This window comes from Corvus kubaryi, unplaced genomic scaffold (assembly GCF_017639235.1).
Source record: "Corvus kubaryi isolate FWS band 111438036 unplaced genomic scaffold, C.kubaryi_AGA036_p1.0 66, whole genome shotgun sequence".
NCBI classification, from domain to species: Eukaryota; Metazoa; Chordata; class Aves; order Passeriformes; family Corvidae; genus Corvus; species Corvus kubaryi.
The window spans coordinates 27283999-27308002 of record NW_024582054.1 but is presented as its reverse complement, the minus strand read 5'-3'; the positions used below and the strand labels follow the sequence as shown (position 1 = coordinate 27308002).

Below are 24004 nucleotides of genomic sequence, written 5' to 3'. Positions count from 1 at the left end.
ATGTTCTCGTGCAAACATATCTTTACATCAGGGCTACGCTCTGTTTTCCAGGAGACAGATTATAGCACTGTTGTCATTTAATCTTGACACAAACCAGAAAGTGTGGCTTTTTATTATTGGTGGGATTAAAAATTAAATTAATTCCCTTTCAAATTTAGTTTTCAAATAGCGTTTTCTTTTGAATTTTAGTGAGGAAATTGATGGCATGAAATTCAACAGTACATTAGTTTGAGAGCTGGTAGAAGGCTTTTCTGTAGCCCTCCTGGTTTAGGAAGGGGGATTCGATCACTTCTTATGTAGCATTTGCTTGTGTTTTATCAAGATTCTTTAATTCACTAACCAGAAAATCCAAAAAATTTAGCCAGATTATAATCATTTTGAAGCCTTCTGAGGCAGAACTGGGAAGGTTAGTACATATTGTAGGATTTCAAATATGTAAAAATTCTTATACCAACTCTCAGGATAATATTGGTTGAGACAAATTATACATCCGTAAGACCTTAGCCACATCATTTTTCAGTAAAAAGATAAAACAAGTAAGACAAATTAAACTTAAGAATATGTAGAATGCTTAAACTAATATTTGATCTCCTACCAAGTCACTTGCAATGAAAACACAAACAAATTACAAACATTAACCAACTGACAATGCAAGCAATTATGGTGACACTTTAAATTTCCTTGGTTTTCATGCAGCTCCATCTCATGTTGGTAGGTTCCTATAAAGGAAAAGTGAAAATCTGGCCCACTAGACCGATTAGAAATAAAAATTTTTTGTGGCTAACACAAAGTGACAGAGTCTACGTGAAGCAATAGTTATCACATTTAGGTGTGATTTTGCTGCTTGCACTTTCTCTGCTCTCAAACTGTTTTCCTTATCATCAATGCACGGATGTTTGGCATTCCTAGAAAAGGGAAAAGCAACAAACTTCCCAGAAAAATACGCTTGAGTGAAACAAGTTGTTATTTGCATTAACTTATTCAGGTGGAGTTCTAGCTTTTATTCTATGAAGTGCTTGTTGCACTTTTGTTGTTTCCCACAGGTTTTCAGCGGGGTTTCCTCCAACAGATTGTTCAGCGGAGGGAGTAAGACTGCTTTTAAAAGTTGTGCAAGAGTTGCAGTCTGTGAATCAGGCATTTGAGTTGCTTTTTCTTTTTTCAGGGTTTTAGCAGGCTTCTGCTTTTTGCCCTGGAGCAGTTCGCTTACCAGTTTGCTCCTTTTGTTCCAGTGATTTTCTTTTTGGACAAGATAGAGTTCGGCAGCAAGCTATGCTACTGCCTAAAACCCCTTTTTTTTTAATAACCAATCATATTTTTAGTAATCAATCATCTTTTAATAACCAATTGCTCTTTATCTAATTTTTTTTTTTTTTTTTTTTTTACCAAGTCCACCCCAGGAGTAGAGAACTGACTAACAAATTAACCAAGGAAGGACAACGAAACATTTTTTCGCACTGGCCACTCAGGACAGGCATTTTCCCCTGAAGTTTCTCTATAGCCCCCACAGAGGAAGCTGCAGGATAAATAGCTAAGCCTGCATAGGGACAACACCATCCCCACAAGGCAGCAGCTGCAGAATTGGCCTCAGGACTGGAACCTGCCAATTCTAGTTCTCCACAATAAACCACAGTCTGTTGGGGGGGTGGGGTTTCCCACAAGACAAGAGCTGCAGAATGGGCCTCAGGACTGAAACCTGCCAATTCTGGCTTTTCACAACAAAACACACAAAAGGAAACTAAAACACCCAAAATCAGTTTACTATCACCTCCACAACATCCTCAGAGAAAGCTGCATCAGAATTCCCAAGAGTCTGGGTCCCCACAGAAGAAACCCTGACCTCCACAACCCCCTTAGAGAGGGCTGCATCGGAATCCCTAGAAATAGCTGTGTCCCTACAGAAGGAAACCACAGGAAATAATCTCCTCAGAGGAGACCATACTATTGTCAAAAGGCACTTGGGGTCAGAGAATAGTACGCTTGCCGACTACGCCAATAAATGTTATGATCCAGTTTTAAGGTTCTTAGAAATGCCTCTGCCCAAATTAAGCTGCAAACGAGACCATACGCCAGTGACAATAGTAAGGGTTTTATTTGATGGTAAATACGAGAGAGAGAGAGAGAGAGAAATAAAGAAATAGAAAATAGGTGGGGGGACAGAAAGAGTGACAGGGACAGAATAAGGAAAATATCACCACTCCATGGATCACAACAATGTTCCATTGATCCTCTCCAGCTGGTGTTCTTGGTCCCCCCAAAAGCATAGAATCCGATGGGTTTATACACCCTCCAGCCAGGTAGCAATGTCCAGGCATGTCCCCCTGGGGTGGGGGGTCAGTCTCTCACAGCAGACTCTGGGTCTGTTGCACCACGTGCAGTCCTGTGGGGCTGAGCCTCTCACACGAAGGTCCCGTGGATGTGCCCTGTGGCGTTGGGGTTCCACAGCTGGGCCGGTTTGTGTAACAGAGGATGGGTGTTCAGTGCCTCTGACCAGAGGTTGCACCACATACCCAAAACCTCCTCCTCCCCTGCCTCAATTGGATGGGGGGTGGTCTTTGTAAACCTGGCTTCTGTGAGCTGTGCTCTCCCCCACCCCAATCTCAGGTGGGGATGATCAAACAATGGATTTCCCTTTATCTAATCAGCAGTTTGACTTTCAGTTCAAAGTCCCACTCTTCAGGGAGGCTTCTTTGGTTGTAGCTTCTTTATAATGAGCAAAACTTTATATCAATGTTTGAGGCATGAACTATCTTCAGTCTCTGACAATCACTCATCAGAACAGGCAACACATAGACAGATGTCCTACAACACATCCTCCAGCACCCTGTCCCAAGCCTTCCACTACTCACAGGATAAACTTGGTTGGCATTATTATTTTTATTACTGCTATTGCTCTTTGGTTTGTGGTTCTAAAATTAGAAAGGTAGCACAATGAAAAAAATGCAGTTGTTACCCAAAACCCCAAGCAAAATTAAAAGCCAACAAGGTGTCTGTTTCCACTAACAGCATTCAACTTGGAAAACAAAATGTGATTTAGAAAGACATTTTTGAAGAGAAAACTGGGAATGTCTAAATACATCGTGAAGGTTTGGAAGGGACAGGCACCATCTGTATTTCTAGAGTAAATTTTGTCCAAGGAGCCACTTATAAAACATATGATAAACCTCGAGGGCATGGTCTCTTCCTCCCCCCCAGCTTCCTAGGTTCCTGCGATGGATGTACAACTTCTGGAGGACATGAACGTTTTCCCCACTTTGTACCATTACACAAGTTCTGCACCAAACCTTTGTTTGCTTCGCTGTCCCAGCAATGTTGCTGAGAAGCACTGCCAGGAAGAAGAAACAATTAATGTTCCTTATTTCTGTGTTTTGACTTCCTCAATAAATAATTAGTTAATCTGGATCACAATGCACAGCCTCAAACAATGGCATTTTTATAATGGGTGAGGGTAATAAAGTTTCAATAGAAGCCCATTATTCTGAAACGTTCCAAAATGTCAAACCACATCTAATATTGCAAGGATGCTACCTCACCAACACTGTGAGAGCAAGTATCTCCAATCTGAGGCAAAGTTCATGTGTTGCCTCATGCACACAGCATAATCTTGCAATTCAGACTTGAATTTCAGCTTCTCACTTTGACCTTGTAATTTTCTCTTACTATCTCTTATTAAAATCAAGGCAGAAATAAAAATCAGCAGTGTTGACATATTAGGAACATCATCGTCTCACAGTTTTTTACTAGACAGTTTCTTAACTACTCTTACTCTTAGAAAATTCACATCTCATGTCTCCCATTCCTTATTTTCCCCCCACTTCACCAGCAGACACGCAGGGGAGCTTATTTCCTTCTCCTGAGGCAGCTGTTACCTGGATGTAAACCAGTACCACACCCCAGTCCGTCTTCTCTTTTCAAATTAAGAAGTCCTAATCCTTCCAACCTCTTCTCACAGGTCAGGTTTCCTTGATTTCTGACCATCCTTGTTGCTTGCCCCCAACTCTATTCACAACTTCACAAAGTATGGAATCAAGGCTTTGTGCATCAGTAAGCAATAATCAAGGCTCACCTGAACTCAGGCACAGTACAGAAATGCCAGGCAAAGCCACTTTGGGATAAACTCAAAACAACCTCCAGAAGATGACAAGCTAAAACAAACTTGAAAGATACTCCTGACATCAGAAGAGCTCCCTCATGCTGTAGAGACTCAAGAGGTGGTTCCTCTACTCAGCTATCTTTTATTAATTTAACAGAAGCAACCGATCTGGCCCATCTTCAACCATTCAAGTAATTTGCAGGTATCCAAGAAGGAATTTTCACTACACTTCTCTGTAATTTTTCTCCAAGTTTAAGGAACACCAAAGGGCAGATCCTCACAAGCACTGACCGTTGCACTCCAACCACTTTTTCTGCTCTCCCAAACCAGCAGCTTCTGAGGTTACTGCTACAAAATTGTCTTGGGTAATGTCAGCTCCATGTTCTCTTCATCTTGTAGATTTAAGACACTTTTCTAGCCAAAGAACATTGCTTCAGCAGCCAGGACCAGTGTGCAGAAACTGACTTTTAGATATATTTCATATATATATATATATGTATATGAATAACAGCTAGTCACAGCAGCCTGCCACATACCATTTCCAGCTCTGCTCACTAATGATGTTAAACAAAGCAAGAGCAGATGAACATATTGCTGCACTTCCCCACTCGCTGTTTACAACTGTACCATATGACAAACTGCTGAAAACCTGTGTAGGTTAATCTTTAAGTAAGCAAGGCTGTCAACACCTAATACAGAAATATGTCAGTTCCTGGGCTGCACACTGCACAGATAGCTATGTACTGAAAATACAGCTACCTGAATGCCAGCAATATTTCCCCACTGTTTCATGAGCTAACTGAGCTAAAGCAGGCAGAACCACATCAATCTAAGCACGCTCCTTAGGCAAAAAAAAGTTGGACTTATTTGCCAGCAAGACACAGAGGCATGAAACAGTCAGGTTGAGCAAAACAGAATTCTAGTCTCATTTGTGTTCTGTCAAGAAAAAGTAAGAAAGACATTTTTAAAACTACAAAGTAATGAAACAATGGTGCTAACTAGCCCTTCACTACTGAAGTAACACTTAAATCGATTACTTAAAATTTTGCTTTGCAGTATCAGCTCCTGGTGTACAAAAATCATTCTGCTCATTCAGGCTGCTCCAGGGAAGAGGTAGACGTATTTGCAAGTGGAAAAGATGAGAGATAAAACATATGGCATGGCTAACAAGGGTTCATCTGAAGCACTAGGCTCAGACAAATTATCTGACAGGAAAGAGAAGGGCTGAAAGAGGGAGAAATTCAGTATTTCCCTGCTCCTGATTGCGTATAGCAGTCTGAATACAAGTTGGCATCTGTGAGTATAATTCCTTCTTTGCAATAAAAGCTCTGAGGTGGGTTACATTTTCCTCTTACCTTCCTTTGACCCAACACACCATCCCCACAGACATACCTTTTTCATCAATTCCAGCTCCCTCAGCTCCATATTTTATTGCACATCTAGAAAATCCACAGAGGATCCATTCCCACTTCAGCTGGGTTTTATTTCAGATGCTTAGTCAAAGGCTTGACACCTCTATTGCCAAGCAAACAACTTCTCATGGGGGCATTTACTTATTCCTACTGTTAGTGAGTTAAATGGTCACTGACAGCACTAACTGATGCAGTGGAAATCATCCAAGTACAGAAGTGGTATGCCTACACAATGAGTATTTTTAAACAGAGGAGGGACACATGGGCTTCTAAACCCAGGGTTACTATGATTTATTTAACTGACATCAGTTCTGAAGTGATACTTCTCAGAGGTGTAACAGGCTGATACTGCAGCGCCCTTTAAAATAGCACTTAGTGGGAAAATCTGAGATGCATGTTTTTCCATCACTGCAGATGGAGAGATCTGACTATTTCTGACCCAAAGATGGTGACCTCAAATTTCAGTAGAAATGAGCAACTCCTAAAGCCTTGCTTGAGACACATCATTAAACGACATTCTGAAGCTTGCCCTGAAGTCCAGCAAGCTTCACTAATAACATTTAGATTAGATTCATTATACGCTGATTATCATCCATTGAATCCTTTACTCCATAGGGCAAGTGCTTCTTAATAAGCAAGCTCCAACACTGAGGACACAAAAAGCCAAACAAAGCAGAAAGCAAACCCAATAGCAGCACTAAGTGATGATGAGTGAGATACTGGCTAAGCTCTTTGAAATGTCCTGCCAAAAAAAAATCTTTCATCCTCCAGCAGGAAGGATGAAGGAAGTTTTAGAAAGCCAAAATTCAGTATTTCATAGAGAATTTAAAAGTAGCATCACAGTAATCCTGCTACTTGATCAACTGGTCAAGCACTGCAGCTATATTGCTGATGCATTATTTTGGCTTGACATTTTATTTTTGTCACAAATGATAATGTGGGATGCCTTATTCTGCGACAAGCACAAGCAAGCAAAGCAGTTTAGCTCAGAAAAGAGACAGTGACACTTCAAAGTCCATCTGCCCTGCAAACCACATCCTGCACACCATAAACTGAGTTTCAGAGTGACTCCAAGTTAGCCATGAAAACTCAATATTCAATTAACTATCAGTCTGATTTAAAACTATTTCACCTGCTAAGTCTGCCTGTCTTAATGATGTTATTACGATAGTTAAGTATGTTACTGGAAGAGGCTGAAAGTCACTAATATTTGTAAAACAGGTGCAAACTGTCAAATTACATCCCCACAGGAAAGTCACCATTATCATTTTACCTATGGAATGCTCCGTTCCCACTGCAGAAAAACCACCAGTGCAGCTGCCACTGCTGCCAAGCTGAGGAGCCCCAAATAACGGAGTCAGAGCAAGCGCTGGTGTTCAGGAGTCCAGGAACCAAAAAAGCAGGCAGACTGGGAGGGCTGGGCTGAGGGGGAGGCAGAAGTGCTCCTCTTGACAAGCTAGGAAGGGCAGAAAGAAGGGAAAAAGCCAAGGGGAAAGAGAGACTCTGGTAGCTAGGCAGCAGTGAGATTCCATATGCTCAGGAAAACAGAATAATCAAGTGCATTCAGCTACAGAGGAAGGAGAAAATAAAGAAAGGATCATATAGAAAAAAAAAATTAAGGGAAAAAATATTAAGTCCAGGCAAGCAGAAGATCCAGGAGAGGACAAAGTAAGAAGTAGTATCTGCATGACTCCAATCAAGTACTTCAGACTTTTTCCTAGTTTAAAACCCACTGACCCCCATTTACCCCCACAAATAAATTCAAACTTGGGTAGCTCTGAAGGCATAGATTCTCCCCTACTTGTAGGAACATCTGTTTTATATTAGTCTTCTTTTCTCTCCCTCATGGGCATCCAGAGTGCCTCGGAATATAGAGCTAACCCAATACCCAACCACTGTCTGCACTGAACCACCTACACCAGCTCAAGAAGTCACCACATCTCCTGGGGGGGCTGCCTCTGCTGCTCCAGAACCTCTTGTATAATCATTCATCAAGGCATTCAGAGCTGAAAAAAATCAGCCCTCCTCAGGGATGGCCTCAAATTATAAAGATCTTTAAGGTATTCAGTCAGCAGACAACACTGGAAGTGCTTTGTTGTGCCCCAATTCTGCTTTTGCTCTCAAGCTGGAGTTAAGACCTAGAACACCCTCTCCAAAATCCTGACCTCGTCATGAGGTCCCCACATTACTAGATCCATTTTTTCCCCTCTTCCTCTGTCTCTTCATATTTCCTTCCAATCTGGTTGGCACCAGGTTCCCTCCTTTCTTTATCCTGCCACCTCCTGCACAGCCCAACCTGCTCCCACACAAGTCCTACAGCCTGTGCTATCCAACAGAGGCTTCTCCTTCCAAACATCTCCCTGACACTGCTGTCTTCCACGATCTCTCCATGGTTCACACAATGATCCCTAACACTCTACACAGGAGTTTCATCTTCTAAGGCAATGACTCACAGATGCCCAGTTCTGCTCCATCTGGTCACCTCCCAGTTCCCTCTGAGGCTTTGTCAAATCCTCACCATGGGCTCTCCACCTTGGCTGATCATTCAGTGCCTCACCCCTCTAAATCAACAGGCATGCCCTGACCACAGATCTGTCGGCCTTCGGAACATTTTCATGCTTTCTATAGAGGTCTAACTCAGCACTACTCATTTCCAAACTCTACCTTCCCTCTCCTCTCAACTACTCCAATTTCTTCACCTCTCCCTTTGCTGAACTACAGCTCAGTGTCTCATCTCTGCTCTGTCAGTCTCACAGTGTCACAGATGAGCTGCTCCTAGCAGGGAGCCTGGCTCACCACACGCCGGTAATGCAGTGTGTAAATGCATGATGCTGTATTAGCAGTGATACCAGTAATGATGTTCTGCTGTTAAACACGCTGTCCTGAGAGTCACTTGTGCTTCCAAGAACAAAGCCTAATAAATTCAGGCTTATCTCCTAATTTATCCTCCTCACGGGCGAACATGAAATGGGATATACCTAAAGCATACATTCTTTGTTTGTCCTTAATTATAGGCAGTATTATGCTGCCACAGCAACTAGGAAAGCCTAAGCTGCCCTAAGTGATACAAGATACTGCACAAAGCCTCACACCCTGCCCCATCTCCTGTCCCCTCACCGCGCTGTGCTACGTGCAGGTCACGTTTGCTCTCTGGGGACGGGGAGCAGCCACATTCCAGCAGCGTGGCATGGCACCAGCGAGACGAGGCAAGCCTCTGGTGACACCTGCTCCCTTTCCATTTGCACATCTGCATGAGGGCTGTCTTGCTCTCCCTGGCTCCATGCAGAGAGGAAAAGGAGGACAGGAGGGCATACCCCTCTCCAGCCCCCTGCAGTGGAGAAGACACTGCAGGGATCAGGCTGTTCCAGCCTTCTAAACCCAGAGCAGGGAGTCATTAAGGAGAAAACATTAATTATGTATCTGGCTGCCCCTGAAACAGCTGGATGCTCCACTTCATCTGCACATCCATAGCTCTGCCTCAAGCCACAAATTTCTCAGCCACTGTTCCTAAGCAGTGACCAAATGGTAGCAAGAGGAAGTGGGGCATTTTGGGGCATTTAACAAAGAAGGGATGGTGCACTGAGAGACTGCTGGGCTGCATTAATGCCAGCAAGCCAACACATCCCTGAGGAGCCCTGCAACTCCTGTCATATTGCTATGGCACTGTCAAATAGGGACAAACCAGGCATGGCTTTTGGATGTGCCTGCCAGCAAAGCAGCCCTAACTGGGAAGGGTTTGTACCCCACTTTCTGAGGTAACTAGTTCAAATTAAATTTTCCCACATCACATCAACACAGGATTTCTTGGGCGTGGGTTATGCTTACTGAGGAAGCCTTAACAAGTGACTCTGCTTCTTCTCTTGACCCATGATTCATCAAGAATTTACAGTGGTTACCTGCAGCTATAGCAGAGACTTCTGTTTCAACCTCACAGGCTAGCTTAACTGTCACAGGTCAGCACAAAAATCTCTAACTCAGGATCCAATGAATCACATGTTTTCTTCACCTTTTAATGAACTACTACTTATGCATAACCCTGTTATTCATATTATCTGTCAAACAGATTTAATTTGTGCCAGCTCCACACAAAGCTAGGATACCCATGCATCCCAGCAGGGTACTGGGCAGAAGTTTACAGCTATTAAATACAGGGAACTGTGAACTACATTATGAGCTTACCAGAAATATAATTCTTGCTTTTAACAGGACAGAGAATGACAGGCTGAAGTGATTTACCTAGAAATATCTTAAACATGGCAACTTATTTTAAAAATTATATTTCTTTTTTTTTTCTTTTTTTCCCCCTGCATTAAATTCTGAAAGTATTGATAGTCATGGAATAATCAGGTTTAACAGGTTAGCAGTAATATATGCCTCAAGTGTTCCTAATACATCATAATCTTCTTTCACAGAATTTGCATCACTGTCAAACTGAACTACTGATTTTCAGTTGATGCTTTTAACATGTTTCTATGGTTACTTTCCAAGGTCGCACCAGAGAAGCCTGAACAGCAGTTCAGAAAGACAAAAGACATTTTGCATCCTTCACTATAGTAAATAATTTATGAAAGTTAAGGCATCCTCAAGGAACAAAAAAATCATAAAAGAATTGGTTCTGAGGTTATTTTCTTTGCAACAGTCTGAAGCACAGCAAAATCAATATCTCTACAAAAGCTTTCAAGATGAGACTATTTGACTAATGTTCCATATGGTACAAAATGCTAAAGAACACATCCTAAGTTTAGATCTATATGCACAAGCCTACATGAACTGCATGAATGGACTTTAAAGCAAAAAGTAGACATCTAATTTGCTGCTATCAGCTTCATCTTCTAAATCAGGCACTAGGCATTGTCTCAGTATTCTAAATTTTAAAAATGCAAAAATAAAACTGAAAAAAATGAAGTAAAACCAGTAATGACAGGCTTTATTATTTCCACCATTTTTCATTCAAAGCCACACAGATTTCATCTGTCCCCTAAATGTTATAAATTTTGACTAGTGTAATGAAAGCCTGTACAAAAAATATCTGAATTCTCTGCCTACCACTACACTAGATCAGAGTTTATTGGAACTAATTGAAGAGTCTAAGGCTTGGAACAAAAACACATTAGTCATTTAGTGGTTGTGCTAATATTGCTATGCCTTTCCTGCAGTTTCATTAGATACAGACTGCTTCAATACCCTAATCATATGCTCAGTCACAGCACAATCAGGACACAGAGTACTGACAAGCTGTCCCACCATGCCTAAAGCTGATAAGGTGTCTGCTCTATGAGTAACCTCAATTATTGACTATATTTTATGGTCAATCTAATGACCAAATGCTTATCAGTGAACCATCAGGTGCCTGTAATAGGATAGTGACCCTTAGTTTATATGTACCATTACTGCTCATTAGTGAATAATTAGATTCTTTAATCCAAATTCACAGGCATTAAAATATGATGGAATATCCTGACTCTATAAAGAGACAATTATGCTTATTTTAACTCTTCAGATGTTCAATTACATTATTCAGAGACTGTATTTTTCGTTAAGAAAATCTGCTTGCAAAAAGCATATCATGTGCAATGTTTTATATCATGCCCAAGTTGACACAGCTTTCCCAAACATGCAGGAGGATGAGGAGAGTGGAAAGATAATGGGTGTGATTCACCACTGTGATTCTCCAGATTTATTATCTTAAATGGTTTTAATCTAGCAAAGCCCAGCAACACTGAAAATAATTAAAAACCTGAAAACCAGTGAGTGCTATGTTTGGAAGACTAACTTCTAAAACAAAACCAGGTGGATACAAGGGAAGGGAGTTGCAACGATAAAGTTATTTCCCCTCTTCAAAGGCAGCAGTTCCACAGCAGCAAGTGCAACCCTGTAAGCAAACCAGTTTGAAAAGATCAACATCAAACAAGATGAGAATTTTAGAAGAGGGACAGATTGTCTTCTGCTCAACATCACTCAGGGTTGCCTACTTAGATACCTATTTTCTTCTAAACAGCTTTGATTCCTCCTCACTGCCCTGCCACAGCTCAAATCTTCCTTCCAGCTTGTGCACTGAGGGCAGGTATCCCTGTTCTCCAAACACCACACCCCCACCCAGCTGCACAGGCACTGCTGCCACCACTGTCACCAGCCACCAACAGGCAGAAATGGCACGTTAATGGTGACAGCTTCGATTTATTGGGGGTCTTGATTCTCCTCCCAAGGGAGTGGTATTTTATTTTTTGTCAGATAGCCCATTAACCTCTTCCCAAGTGCATGCCCATTCTCCTCCTCGCTGCCCTTCTCCTGCCTGCTCTTGGAAACACCATTTCCTCTCTTCCCCAGCTGTTCACGTGACAAGAAAACCCAACTTTGTTATAAAGCTTATTAGAGCTTTATAACAAAATATGACAATATTTACTTAGCTGCAAGCATAACCCACAGAAGGGTCCTACAACTATCTCACATATTTTCCCTTAGTAATATAAAGTTTGTTCAGGTCCCTTATACAAAAACCCCACCTGGAAACTGGTATAAAGTGTGGAGCACTAGGCAAGGCACAGTGCATGCCACACCAAGGGACAAAGCCAGTTGCATTCTAAAAATCTGAAGAATGCAAGAATAAACTCCTCTTGAATTATAAGGGTGAACTGGGAGTCTCTTCACAGCCATCCATGAACATGAGCTGTGCTTTTTGCCCTGGCTTTCTCATTCTGCCAGTGACCTACTGAGAAGCTCCATTTTCTGCTAAATCCTCTGGTCCTCTGGTAACACGACCACTGAGTAATGTCTGGCAATTTGCTTGCGTGACACAGTCAGATGTTAATCAAAGCTTTCCTCCTTCTGTGACAGATCACAGTGAGGAAAAAAGCTTAAAACTGATTTAATTTCTTAATACGCTTCTGTCTGCTGTCTTTAATATTTGGCTTTGATTTCAAATACTTAGCGCTTCTCTGCATTTCTTGGTAATGAATAAAATACTTTTTTTTTAAGCAGAACATAATTAAGCTTGAAGAAATTAAATATGACATTCAAATGAGAAAGAGCTTTGGATGAATATGTAGATTTGGACTGCACATATGCTTAACAAAATCAATGCATTCCTTGCAAAGAATGTCTTAAAGATACTCATTTCAATCATGGGTACCTCTTATCACCAGGTATCCTTTTTGCTGCATCTCTTATCTACTATTTTCCAGATGAGGACATGAACTCTCTTTACTGTCTTTTCAGTTTGTGACCTTACAAACACAAAACTCTGATTCTCATCAAGGAACAAACTGGAGCAAAAAAAACCAAAACAACCAACCAAAAAAATCCTGCACAGATCTCCCTTCCCAGGCAGAAAAGAGTCCACAAGCAAGAGTATAATGGTGTTATTTCAGCAAATAGAGACTCCAGTTTTAATGTGAAAAAGGCATTTATATGTGGCTAGGAAACCATGTCACAGGTAATTGTGCTAGGACCTGTACAAACACAGTGAATGCTGTTTCATGAAAAATAAGATTGGAATCCTTTCTTCATGTGAAAAAAAAAAAATCTCTATCTAGTGATGCTGTCGCTCAGGAAATCACAGATGCAGTTTCCACAAGCACCCTATGAAGGCTTTATCTTCCAAAGTAACTAACCCTGCACGCAAATAAACTGGACATCAACATATATGCGTATTTTTGCCTAGCTAGTTTATTCCTAAGGCAAAACAGCCCTTTTAACAAGCCAAAGTTTTAACCATGGATCTTTTTACAAAAGGCTCATGTAAGAAGATGAAGGTCCTCAGTAGACTTGGTCAAAGAGAGGCCAATGATTTGCAAAAAATAAATATGTATGTGTGTGTCTGTGTGATTGTCAATATATTAACTGCATTTATTCCAGTAGAGAACAAGAACAAAATGTACCAGGCTCTGCATAACATGAGTAACACACTGGCTTTGCTATGAAGTTCAGATTTTAAGTGGCTGAGGAGTTGCAGTATGGAAAAAATCAGCAAATATAATGAACGGGGACTACAGCAGAACACTACAGCCATGACTCTTCTTTCATCTCCAGGTGCTTCCTGAGAGAGGATTAGCTGAACAGAGAGATGGAGGAGAGAGAAGTGAGTGCTGCTGCAAGAGTCAAGGCAGGGGTGACCTTCTTCCTCAACACGTTCAAGGCTGGATGGTGCAAAGAGAAGCAGACAGGACCGGACGGGCTGAAGCAAAGAGGCTTGATAGCCCACCAACACGGAACAAAACTCCCCAAACTGGTGATATCCCAATACTTGTGGTCCCTGGATAAGCCATTTCTGCCAGTATCTGTGTTGTTTCTCACTCATCCTTGTTGAGTGTTTCCTCCTCTTCCTCTCCCCTCCCGCTGAGAGGACTGCATGGCTTGAGGGTGAGAGGAAGACTCAGCATGAAAACTTTGATCCATTACGGTCCCAACGGCAGAAGAGTCAGAAGAGAAGGAGCAATGGGAGAGTGAGCCTCTCCTGAGTTTAATGCCAAAGCTGGGGGAGCAGCCTGGCCAGGACTTTGCACCCACCTGAGAAACTGCTCAACCTATTTGCAAGTGCCAGGGATCAGTGATGGATCTCTCTCTCCCAGCCTTTGTGAGATTTTTTTCCCTGTGTTTCAACAACAACAGAATGAGAAAAGAAGTGCTTTGTGCACAAAAATTTCCATCAGCTCTGTCGTTCAGTTAAAAGATTCAAGAGAATCAATTTTGAATATAGGAAACATGGGTAGGGAATAAGCAACGTACTAATGGGGTTTTAAAATGTTTTAGCTAGCACAGAGCTGCTAAAGCTATAAAAGTCTGATTCACTCAAGGCAAAGACAGATTCATGAGATGCAATTAGGGCCTGATCCAGCATACAATGATGTCATTTGCAGTCTTGCTGCTGACTTCAAGGATCTTTGAATTAAGCCAATGATAATCACTTCGCAATAAAAAAAATAAAAATAAAAAAAAATAAAAATAAAAAAAAATAGCTTTGCTGACCAGTGACAAAAGCATCACTGAGAGAAAATATTTTGGGTCTTATTTTAGACTATTAGGCACTGGTTTCTTTCTCTTAGTTTCAAGGAAGGTATTTTATTTTCTGGCTTCCCCAGCAAAAGGGACAAATCTTTGCATTTGCTTATGACATACAGATTAACACTGAAATAAATCCAAAGTAGATTAAGCTAAAATCTCACTGTTCATACCCACAGTATGAAATACAGTAATGAAAGCTGTGCTGCAGTCCCATCTAGATCTTTTGGAAAGGATGTGTCTGTCCTTGCTTAGGTAACTAAACAAGAAAGGAGACATCTGAGCTTCTCCCCTTACCTTTCCTCTCCACTCCCACTGATTTCAGAGACCTGTTCTTGAACGAAACAAATCGTCCCTGCAGGAAACCATCTATTTCTCTGTGTTGACTTTAAACCCACAGCAAAGAGACAATCCACTAACTTACACAGAGTGCTCTTGGGGCAGTCATTTCCCAACCTCTTGTGCACAGACAGACTGTGATATGCAGGGATTTGACAAATCAAAACAGAACTTGGAAAGTTGAGCTCCTGAGGTCAGATTGTAACTTATAGTAAACATCATTTATTTAATGGTACAGAACATGTTAAAGACCAATGAAAAGGAAACAATACAATTACCATTGTGATTACATTCTAAGACAGATTCTTGGTGCATAAATTTTACTTTAGTGCCATTCACAGACATACGTTTTTCAATATTGTCTCAAAATATGTTCAGTTGTGAATTAAAAAAGGAGTTGGAATGCAAGTACAAAGCCCTGAATTTTGTTCTTTTAAATACCATCTGCTTGACAGCGTATTGCATTTAATCAACACTGCTAATTACAACAAACATCCAAACAAAACTAACATATCATTTTTGTTATAAGACACAAGAATGGAAAAAAAAGATTGTTCTGGGCTACTGCTAAAAAAAGAATGTCAAACTGTTTTAACTGTTGCTACCAACTATGGAAAAGCTTTTATTTGGACACATAGGCCATGCTACTGAATAAAAATGTAACTTATATTTAATTTTGATCTGAGTGAAAAAGACTTGTTACTTCAGCTTTTGCTCCAAGGAAACCTACGGAATAGAGCAGACTTGCAGTGGAGATGGCCATTAAGGACCAGACAAAGCCCAAAACATATTTTCTTGGGTTTTGGTCAACAGAGGTTCCAAGTCTCCAGAGAGAGAATCGGGACATCCCCACCCCATCCCTGCTCTCCAGTGGCAGCAGAAAGCCACAGTCATGACCAGGTGACCAACTCCACCCCTCACCAACCAGCACCATGGCAAAGACTGAACAGCATTTCCCAACTGTTTGGAGACCCACAAGCAGTTACGGAAACCAGAAAGGAGGAAGAACTACCTTATGAAGAAGGAAGCTGCAGCCGAGGTACCTGCTGAGACCCCAGCTGGAGCCACCACGCTCTGGGAGGCCGCCGTGCCGCTGGCTCCCGCAGGGTCGGAGTTGTGCTGCCCTGAGCTGATCTGAGCACTGGGAACATCTCGGCCGCTTTCTGGTGCTGCTTCTGCCTGATAAAAGCAAAGACATACGTACGGGTTAGTACACTTTAACACATGCCCATGACAGGGAAAAATCTCATGCAGCTCTTCCAAAGAGTGTCTTTGCAAGGGTGAAGGCAAAGATCAGCGGCAGGTGAGGAGTGATACAGGTGGACAACTGTACCACAGTAGGATCAGCAACAGAGAAAGTAAAAATCATGAAGGCAGCGGAGGAGCAGAAAAACACAGAGAACCTTTGTGAGGAGTAATGCACAGTTAAATAGTTTGACAGGCATGAAGAAATGGAAAACAGTAAGCAGAACCCTTTTGTTTTACAGTGTTATTTGGGAGCTGGCAGAACTGTTTATCTGGTTCAGTTATGACTGTCAGGAATTATTTCTCAGTGGCACATCACCTACAAGACCTATCTGTTTAAGAGGAACTAACCAAACAGTCACACTTGCAGTATCTTTCCACATGAATAACCCCAAGAACTGAATAAAAGAAAATTGATTTTTTTAGAAACATCTATACAGCCCTGGTTTTCAGTATTATTTTTCTTAGCAGCATAAATGTACAACACTTTTCTCCTGCAAACCGTTCCAGTGGAAGAACAGGAGTGACTGGAGATGCATCTTCTCCAGCATAAAGCATTTGCAGTGTCTGAGACACAGTTTGGAGTGGGGCAATTGTTTTGAGAGTTTGCCAAAATATCAGACATCTGTACTGTGAAATTGTGTCAGGTCTATATCTTCATGTTTAGGCGACCAACTCTTTCAAGTACTGAGTTCAATTAAGCACCATCAGTCAAATGCTCCTTGACAGTGCTGGGAAGGCTCCTTTTCGGAAGAACCTGCTCTATGTCTAGGAGTCCTGAAGATTTAATTAAAGATGACACCACAATAAATATTTGTCAAAAGAGTTAATTGCTTCATGTATGATAATATATGATGTTTCTGTCATCTGAAATACTACTTTGACATTTCCAACTAATTAGCTAAAATAGATTCCAGGAAAGGAGACAGCCTTGTAATGAAGCACAAGCACAATTAGGTACTTCCTGGGATGCCACCAAATTTTAGATTTTGAGCTGCCATAGATCATGTTTTACAACTACAGATATGCAGACATGGAAACAGGGCATTCCCAGTTACATACACACCCTCAATTTTCTCATACACTGACAATACAAACAGAGATTTTCTCATGAGAACTGAGGCAAGCCGGTTATTAGGTACCAAGGAAAAAAACTCTACCAACCAAGTAGGGCTCAACTGGTGCATGAAAGCCTGTCTGGAGTTTCATCTGAACTCAGTCCTATAGGTTGAGTGCTATATTCCCAGTTCCCAACAAAGTCAACAAGAAGAAAGTGCACCCAGCTCTTTTGAAGGTCTGCCCTTTCAAGATTAATACTATTATCAGTATTATGGAGTGGCTGACTAATGCTTTACTATAGAATGCTACACAAAAAAGTACTTTTATGGAGCTCACCTAAGAGATCTGAGACTGAGACACAAAATAATATTCATGCAGATTAACTTAATCCTAGTGAAGCTACTCATGCTAGAAGCCAAACTGGAAACTTTGAACAACCCTCTGCAAAACCCTTCACTTTGTAATACAGGAATCTCATGAGATCAGATTTCTTTGTGATGAAAGCAGAAAACCAAGCACTGCTAGAGATCAAGATTGGCACAAAGAAATGGTGTGGCAGGAAAAAGTGCTTTAAAAAGGGAGTTTGTCTGTCCATCCTATCCATGATCTACTGGCAATGACAGCCAGGAACAGAAAAGCTTGGAAAAGGATCAGATCCACTCATGTGGTTAACTGCTCATAACTAAGTGATGGAGTAATGAACCTTGAGGGGGTCGATAAAGCAGGTATTTGATCATTAACGCACTGAAGCAACAAATGCGTGGTCTTGACCTATACCAGTCACAGAAATATTATGGCATGTGGAACAACATGTAGATGGGTAAAATCCAGTGTGACGTCTGAACTTCAGGGTTACATGAACTGGCAGCAAGTGGAGCTTATACGGATTTAGCAATTTACAAACTAAAAAAATCTACACCACAACCTCTGGAGCCAGCACAAGGAGCCTACAGAGTGGCACACCAGGAACAGCCCTGCTCAGCAGCAGTGCCATGATGGCCGGCAAGAGGAGGACACCCAACCTGCAACCACTGGAAGGATAACATCTGTGTCTGAATACTCCTCCACATTCTGTCAGGAAGACAACCATAACCCTCTGCCACACAAGCTGCTGTCTCAGATTAAAAATTACAGGCTCAAGTCGAATTCCCAAGACATATTTTTCCACTCACTTTCAACAGGGGCTATACTAGACAAGAGACCTTGACACAAAGAAAATTGCGTTTAAGCAAGATTTGGAAAAAAAGACAGGAGCAGTAACATGTTTCTAACTAATCAGACTAATTAATGCATAATCTAAATGATGGCATGATCTAAAGCTAAATATGAAATCTGTACAGTTAGCACAAAACTTTATTGAATTTTACAGCAAAATGCAACAGACTTGTAAGAACTGACTGGAATCTGTTAACAGATCAATTCCTGTAAAAACTATTCACACTTAACAAAAATACAAGCCACATGTAACACACATTCCTTTTACACCACTTTTTTATTTCTGTGAGAAGTTAAAAGCCTACATTTCTAAGAGACCAATGATTGTGGACATATAAGGCATGTAACTTGAAATATCCGAATCAAACCTGATATTTCAGATGGCAGATGGTTAATACACTTTCCAAATGAACATATCTAAGTTGGATAAATTGCCATTCCCACATTAGACACATTTGAAAACTCAAACTGTAATTTCTGTTTCTGTAAGTTTTATTCTCAGCTCTGTGCAAGCATAAAAAGAGGATGACGGGAAGCCAATGAGAAGGCACTGATTCTTCTAAAGGAAGAAAAAGTGAAGGTATACAAGATAAAATCATCAGAAGACTACTGCAGTATAATTTTCATTGTCTTCAACTACCCAGTTAATATTAAATACAGAGGTAAAATTAGTTTTGCTGCATGGTGAGACACTGAAAAACCACAAAAGTTCTTCCAAGTTTAGGATTCATTTCAAGGACTGCTTGCACCATCCAAAGTGGCAGGATTTTCCAGCACAGCCACATTCAGCTCTCCCTGAGAAGCTACATCTCACAGGAGATGAGGAAGGCCCACGTATGAGGAAATTTGTCAGGTCCAGGTCATTTACCCTGAGGCAAGAAAACTAAAGACAAGTAATGGGACCTTCCCAGGCCTGGACACTCCAGTTTGCCACACCACAAAAAAAAAAAAAAAGGGGCTTTTTTTTTTCTCCCTCTAAACTAAATGCAGGCATTATTCCATGCACCTCCCTCATCTCAACAAGTACTTTTCTGAGGACTGTGTGTGGAAAACAGAATTCTTTGGAGGAATGTGAGCAACTTTTGACTTTTTCAAGCGTGCAAGTCTGCACAGAGAGAAGCTCCAGACTGCAGCTGAGAGGGAACTGTGCTTCTCCGTTTACTGAATTTTCATAAATCATTAATGATCAAATGCAGAAAGCACAACCTTGTCACTATAAAGTGTTACAGACTGCACTGAATATTTAAAATGTCATAGGGCTCCACATCCAGAGAGTAGTGTTTGTTTCAATTTTCTAAGAAAATGTTTGCTGTACAAAAGCCATTGGGGAAAAAAAAAAAAAAAACAAAAACCCTCTGGAAAGAAGCTAAACCTCAAAGGAAGGATTTCCAAAACTGCTCTATAGGACCCCTTCCGTCTACTCTCTCCAAAACCACATGAAAACTGGCACCAGTAAGAGCACAGCAAGGACAACATTTGAAAATGTCAAACTAAGCATTTTACATGTGCAGGAATGAGCAATGTCTTGGTGCTTCATGGCAGTGCCTGTGTCATGGACAGGAGGGTTTTGGGACCAGGTCCCAGTGCCCATCCTGAGGACATGGGAACCAAGTTAGCCATGCTGCATTCCCAGCTGGCAGCATCCACACACACAGCTGAAGTTGGCAGGGCCACCACAAGAAGTTACAGCTTGAGTTGTTCCCAGTTAAGAGAGCCAAAGGCTGGGGGACAGGGCAGGATGAGATGGAGGTGACCTGACATCCTCAGGGTACGGAGGTGGAGGTGTGCCGGGCAGAACAGGGGCATCCCCTGTCCCATCTCTGACTCCCAGCACACAGGCTCACTGTTGTGACTAGATGGCAGGAAACATCTGCCCAGGCTTAAGCAAGTCAGACTAGTCCAAAATTACACTATAAAGAAGTTGGCCCTAGATGGAATTTCCAGATACACAGGACTCTGTCAGGCCACTACCATCCAAAGGCCAATTACAATTCTAACAGCTCTTCACGCATTTGAAGTGCAAAGCCAAAAACTAAGCCGTATTTTTTCCAGTTTTCTGAGTATTTCCATTCTCTGGACATTGACCTTTGTCCAAAGAATGTCCAGGAATCCAAAAAACCCAAGCTAGGTCATGCCACTTGGTCTCTGAAACACATGTAAAATATGTATCCGGTGACAGGCAAGTAAAACATGGGACTATAAAAACCTATAGAAAAACAGATCAGTCCCAGGATAATACTGTCATGGCAAAAGAAAACCAGAAGGTTGGATAGAGCTGCAAAAGAGTATCGAGAACAGAATCACTAAAGAGGGAATGAAGAAAATTAGAAGAGCCTCTACGAGTCTGACACACATCTGTTTATCAGAATCACAACTCAGTACAATGTATTTTACTTCAGAAAGTTGGTCCCATAATGGAAGCACTCAACAGGGCTGTGCAGGTGAAGCTCTAACTGCTCTGGTACAGCCTGAGTCTGTACTGGTGATTTCCAACCCCCCCCCCCCTTTTCTAAGTTTTTTTACCCCTTTTAGACTAGCAGGCAGACAGAGAATTTTGAGAACTTACTTTAACTCACTATTTTCCCCTTTCTGACTAGAACGTCCTAGAACATCACAGTCAATTAAACTGTAAAAACTGCTTGATGTAATGATTTTGTAATATATTAAATCTACTGTTTATATATGATAAAACAATAATTTTCCACCTAAATGATTCATGCAAAGACTCTTATGACCTACTACCACTGACTGGAACAAACGTGACGTAAATCTCGAGCTGGATAATGCTCCCACTATAAACCCTTCTTTTCCAGAAGCATGGGTAAGTCCCGCATGCGTCTCCTGTGAGAAATGTCTCCTCCTGCCTGACGAGCATTACATGAAGTTTACAGGGCAGCATATGCCAGGCTGAAGTGAAACGTGTTCTGGATAAACTTTTTACTGCCATTTGACATTGTTTCTGCCAGGGCTCATTATAAAATAAGTAGGGCATTTTATAACTACAGTACACTACTGTAGTCATTTATAACCTGCAGCTGCAATGTGGTAACAAGAATGCCTAAACCTGTAGTTTCAGACTTTTATATGCATCTCGTGTTCAATGTAAATCAAATGCAGAGCATAATATCCCTTCTCTGAAAAAAGGTTTTTCAGCTCCAAGAGTTGCTAATGCCTGGCTTATCATCAATCTCTGAAGATGAGGCAGAAGGAGAAAAATTATAGAGAAGTAGAATTAAATAGAAATAGGAGGCCCATCTGCTGTCACAGACTCGAAAGTAATATAGGCGATCCAAAGACAACCTCAGAGCGCTTGCTTTTTGAAATAATATCTGAATTACTAAAGAGGTTTAAGGTTTGGATCTTTACCACCAAAAACCATCAGCAGTCTGTGCTTCTTCATCTTTTTGGGCAGGGCCCACACCCAGCTACATCCAGCACTGGTATCCTTGGCAGTACAAGGATGGGGAATCAGCAGCTTCTCCCTTCTGACCAAGGGCTTTTGATCTCAATTCGACCCAGATCTCTCCTAAACCATGCTCCTTGGTCCTTGAGAAATTTATTAGGGTTTTGGGCAGGCTTCATCCTACAAAATGAAGCGTCATTCATTCCTTTCTTTGTATTGAGAATGTGGGCAATCCCTGCAGGCAGGGCTCTGGTAGTGCAAAGATGTCAGCAGACAGTGACTGACCAATTCCTTCATTTCAGCTACTCAGGATACCAACAGCCAAAGAGACAGCAAGCAATGTTCTTTTTTCTTTCCTTTTTCACAGCTATCTGACCACCAGTCACATGAACAGCACCCTCCTATCTGCACATGTAATCCCACCACCTGAAAAGTCAGGAGGTCATGAAACGAGCTACCAACAAGGACAGAGATCCTGCTACACATTAACACTCTCAAAACAGAATTTTTTCATGTGCAGTGGATTTAAAACAGCCAGCCTAGAGGAACTGTTTCTTCTAATGCCTCTAGGCAAGCATCAGAAAGTGTTGCCCAGAGCCCTCCCTGCTGACATTTATTACGATAGTTACAGCCTCCAAAGCCAAAAACATAGCTGTGTACTGCTCTGGGTATTTATTCAAATGGACAAATATACAATTGAATCCCTGCTTTTTGTCAAAGGTTGATAAGAGCAAGCAAAGAAATTTATTAACAGGATCATAATAATGCAAATTTCTGTCATTTCAGGATTGGGTTTCCTACAAGAAGACAAATGCTTTTCCATTAGGACTGACTTCCATGGGCCAGATGTGTTTCTAACAGCCACTAAACACAGGAGACAGAGCTCTGAATTGGGAGAACTTGTGCCGCCTTCCTGACTCCACAACAGAACTTCTCCATGATTTGGGCAACTCAACCAGAATCTCACCGTATCTTGATTACTCTCTATTTAGCAAAAGAAATTACCATATTCCCAATTTCATTATAATCACTGTATTGTTATAATGATTGACATACAATGTAATCAAATAAAGCAAAGGTGGACGGATTGTCATAGCTGATTTCTATCTCAATCACACCTGAACTGCTTATATATTAGATGTGGCTGCTTTAAAAAGAACATCCCTTGGGATCAATTTGCCTGACAGATACAACATGGAAAGCACCCTTCACTAGTAGCTCACCCGACGAGGTACAAGCCCTCATTACCTGAAGGGGAAACTGGCTCTTTATTACATCCATATTTAGAGACCAAAGCTCAATACAGGCAAGCTCATGAAGCAGCATTAAGTTTGCAAAGCCAAGGACAGCTGTGATCATTGGAATCATTGTTAAAGGACACCGAGGTCCCAAGTTAGGGATAGAGCTGTGCAGATGACACTCTTTTCTTGTGGGTGTTTCTGCTGACCTGCTGTTGTTTCCCAGTATTAGGGCCATGTAACCCAGACATGATTCACCATGACTAGAGTGAAATCTGCAAGCCTGCAGATGTCCCAAAGCTCTTTCAAGTAACCAAACGCCAATATAAGGAATCCCAGAATAAATTCCTAAGTGTGACTGGGCAAAGACGTGTCAGGTGAGATTTGACATAGATAAGACTACATATATGGGGAAAAACAACCTAAATGACTCAACAATGCTTTAACTCAAAACTTGCAGCTACGACTTGGAAGTTCTAAGGGTCATTGACAGTTCCTCTAAATCAAGACGTAGCAGCAGCCAAAAAAAAAAAAAAAACCAGCAAGGAAATTCTGGATATCACAAGGCAGGGCACAAAGAACAAGCAAAGTGTCCACATAATGAGCACCACATATTGAGTCCTAGTGCTGTATCTCAAGACAGGGGAATGGAATAAGGGAAATGACAGAGACAAGCAAGTAAATGGTCAAGAAGATAAAGCAGCTGCCCCAGGAGGAGAGATGATGGAGGCTGGGACTCTTACTTGGAGAAGGGAAGATTGAGGACAGCCTGACTGAGGTGTATAAAATCATGGAGGTGCTGAATAAATTGAGTGAAAGTGAAATACTTCTTTGCACTGGGCTAGTGAACTCATGGAACCTGCTGGCACAGAGAAGGCTGTGGAGCTAGAGAGTTTCAGGGTCAGAGAGGGTTTGGATAAATTACTGAACAGCAGGTCCCTAAACAGATCCTAAAGGCAACAGACAGGTATGTGTCCCTGTGAATACTCCAACTGAGCATGCTGGG

At 41.5% G+C, this 24004-nt stretch overlaps 1 protein-coding gene across 2 annotated transcripts in view; it reads right to left on the bottom strand.

Moving 5' to 3' along the window:
• Positions 1-24004, bottom strand: part of KIF26A (kinesin family member 26A) — a 101701-nt gene that overhangs the window by 35514 nt on the left and 42183 nt on the right. For both annotated transcript variants that reach the window (XM_042047126.1, XM_042047127.1), the window contains exon 4: positions 15851-16017. In XM_042047126.1, the coding sequence (XP_041903060.1) occupies positions 15851-16017 (167 nt within the window). The remainder of the gene's footprint in view (positions 1-15850; positions 16018-24004) is intronic.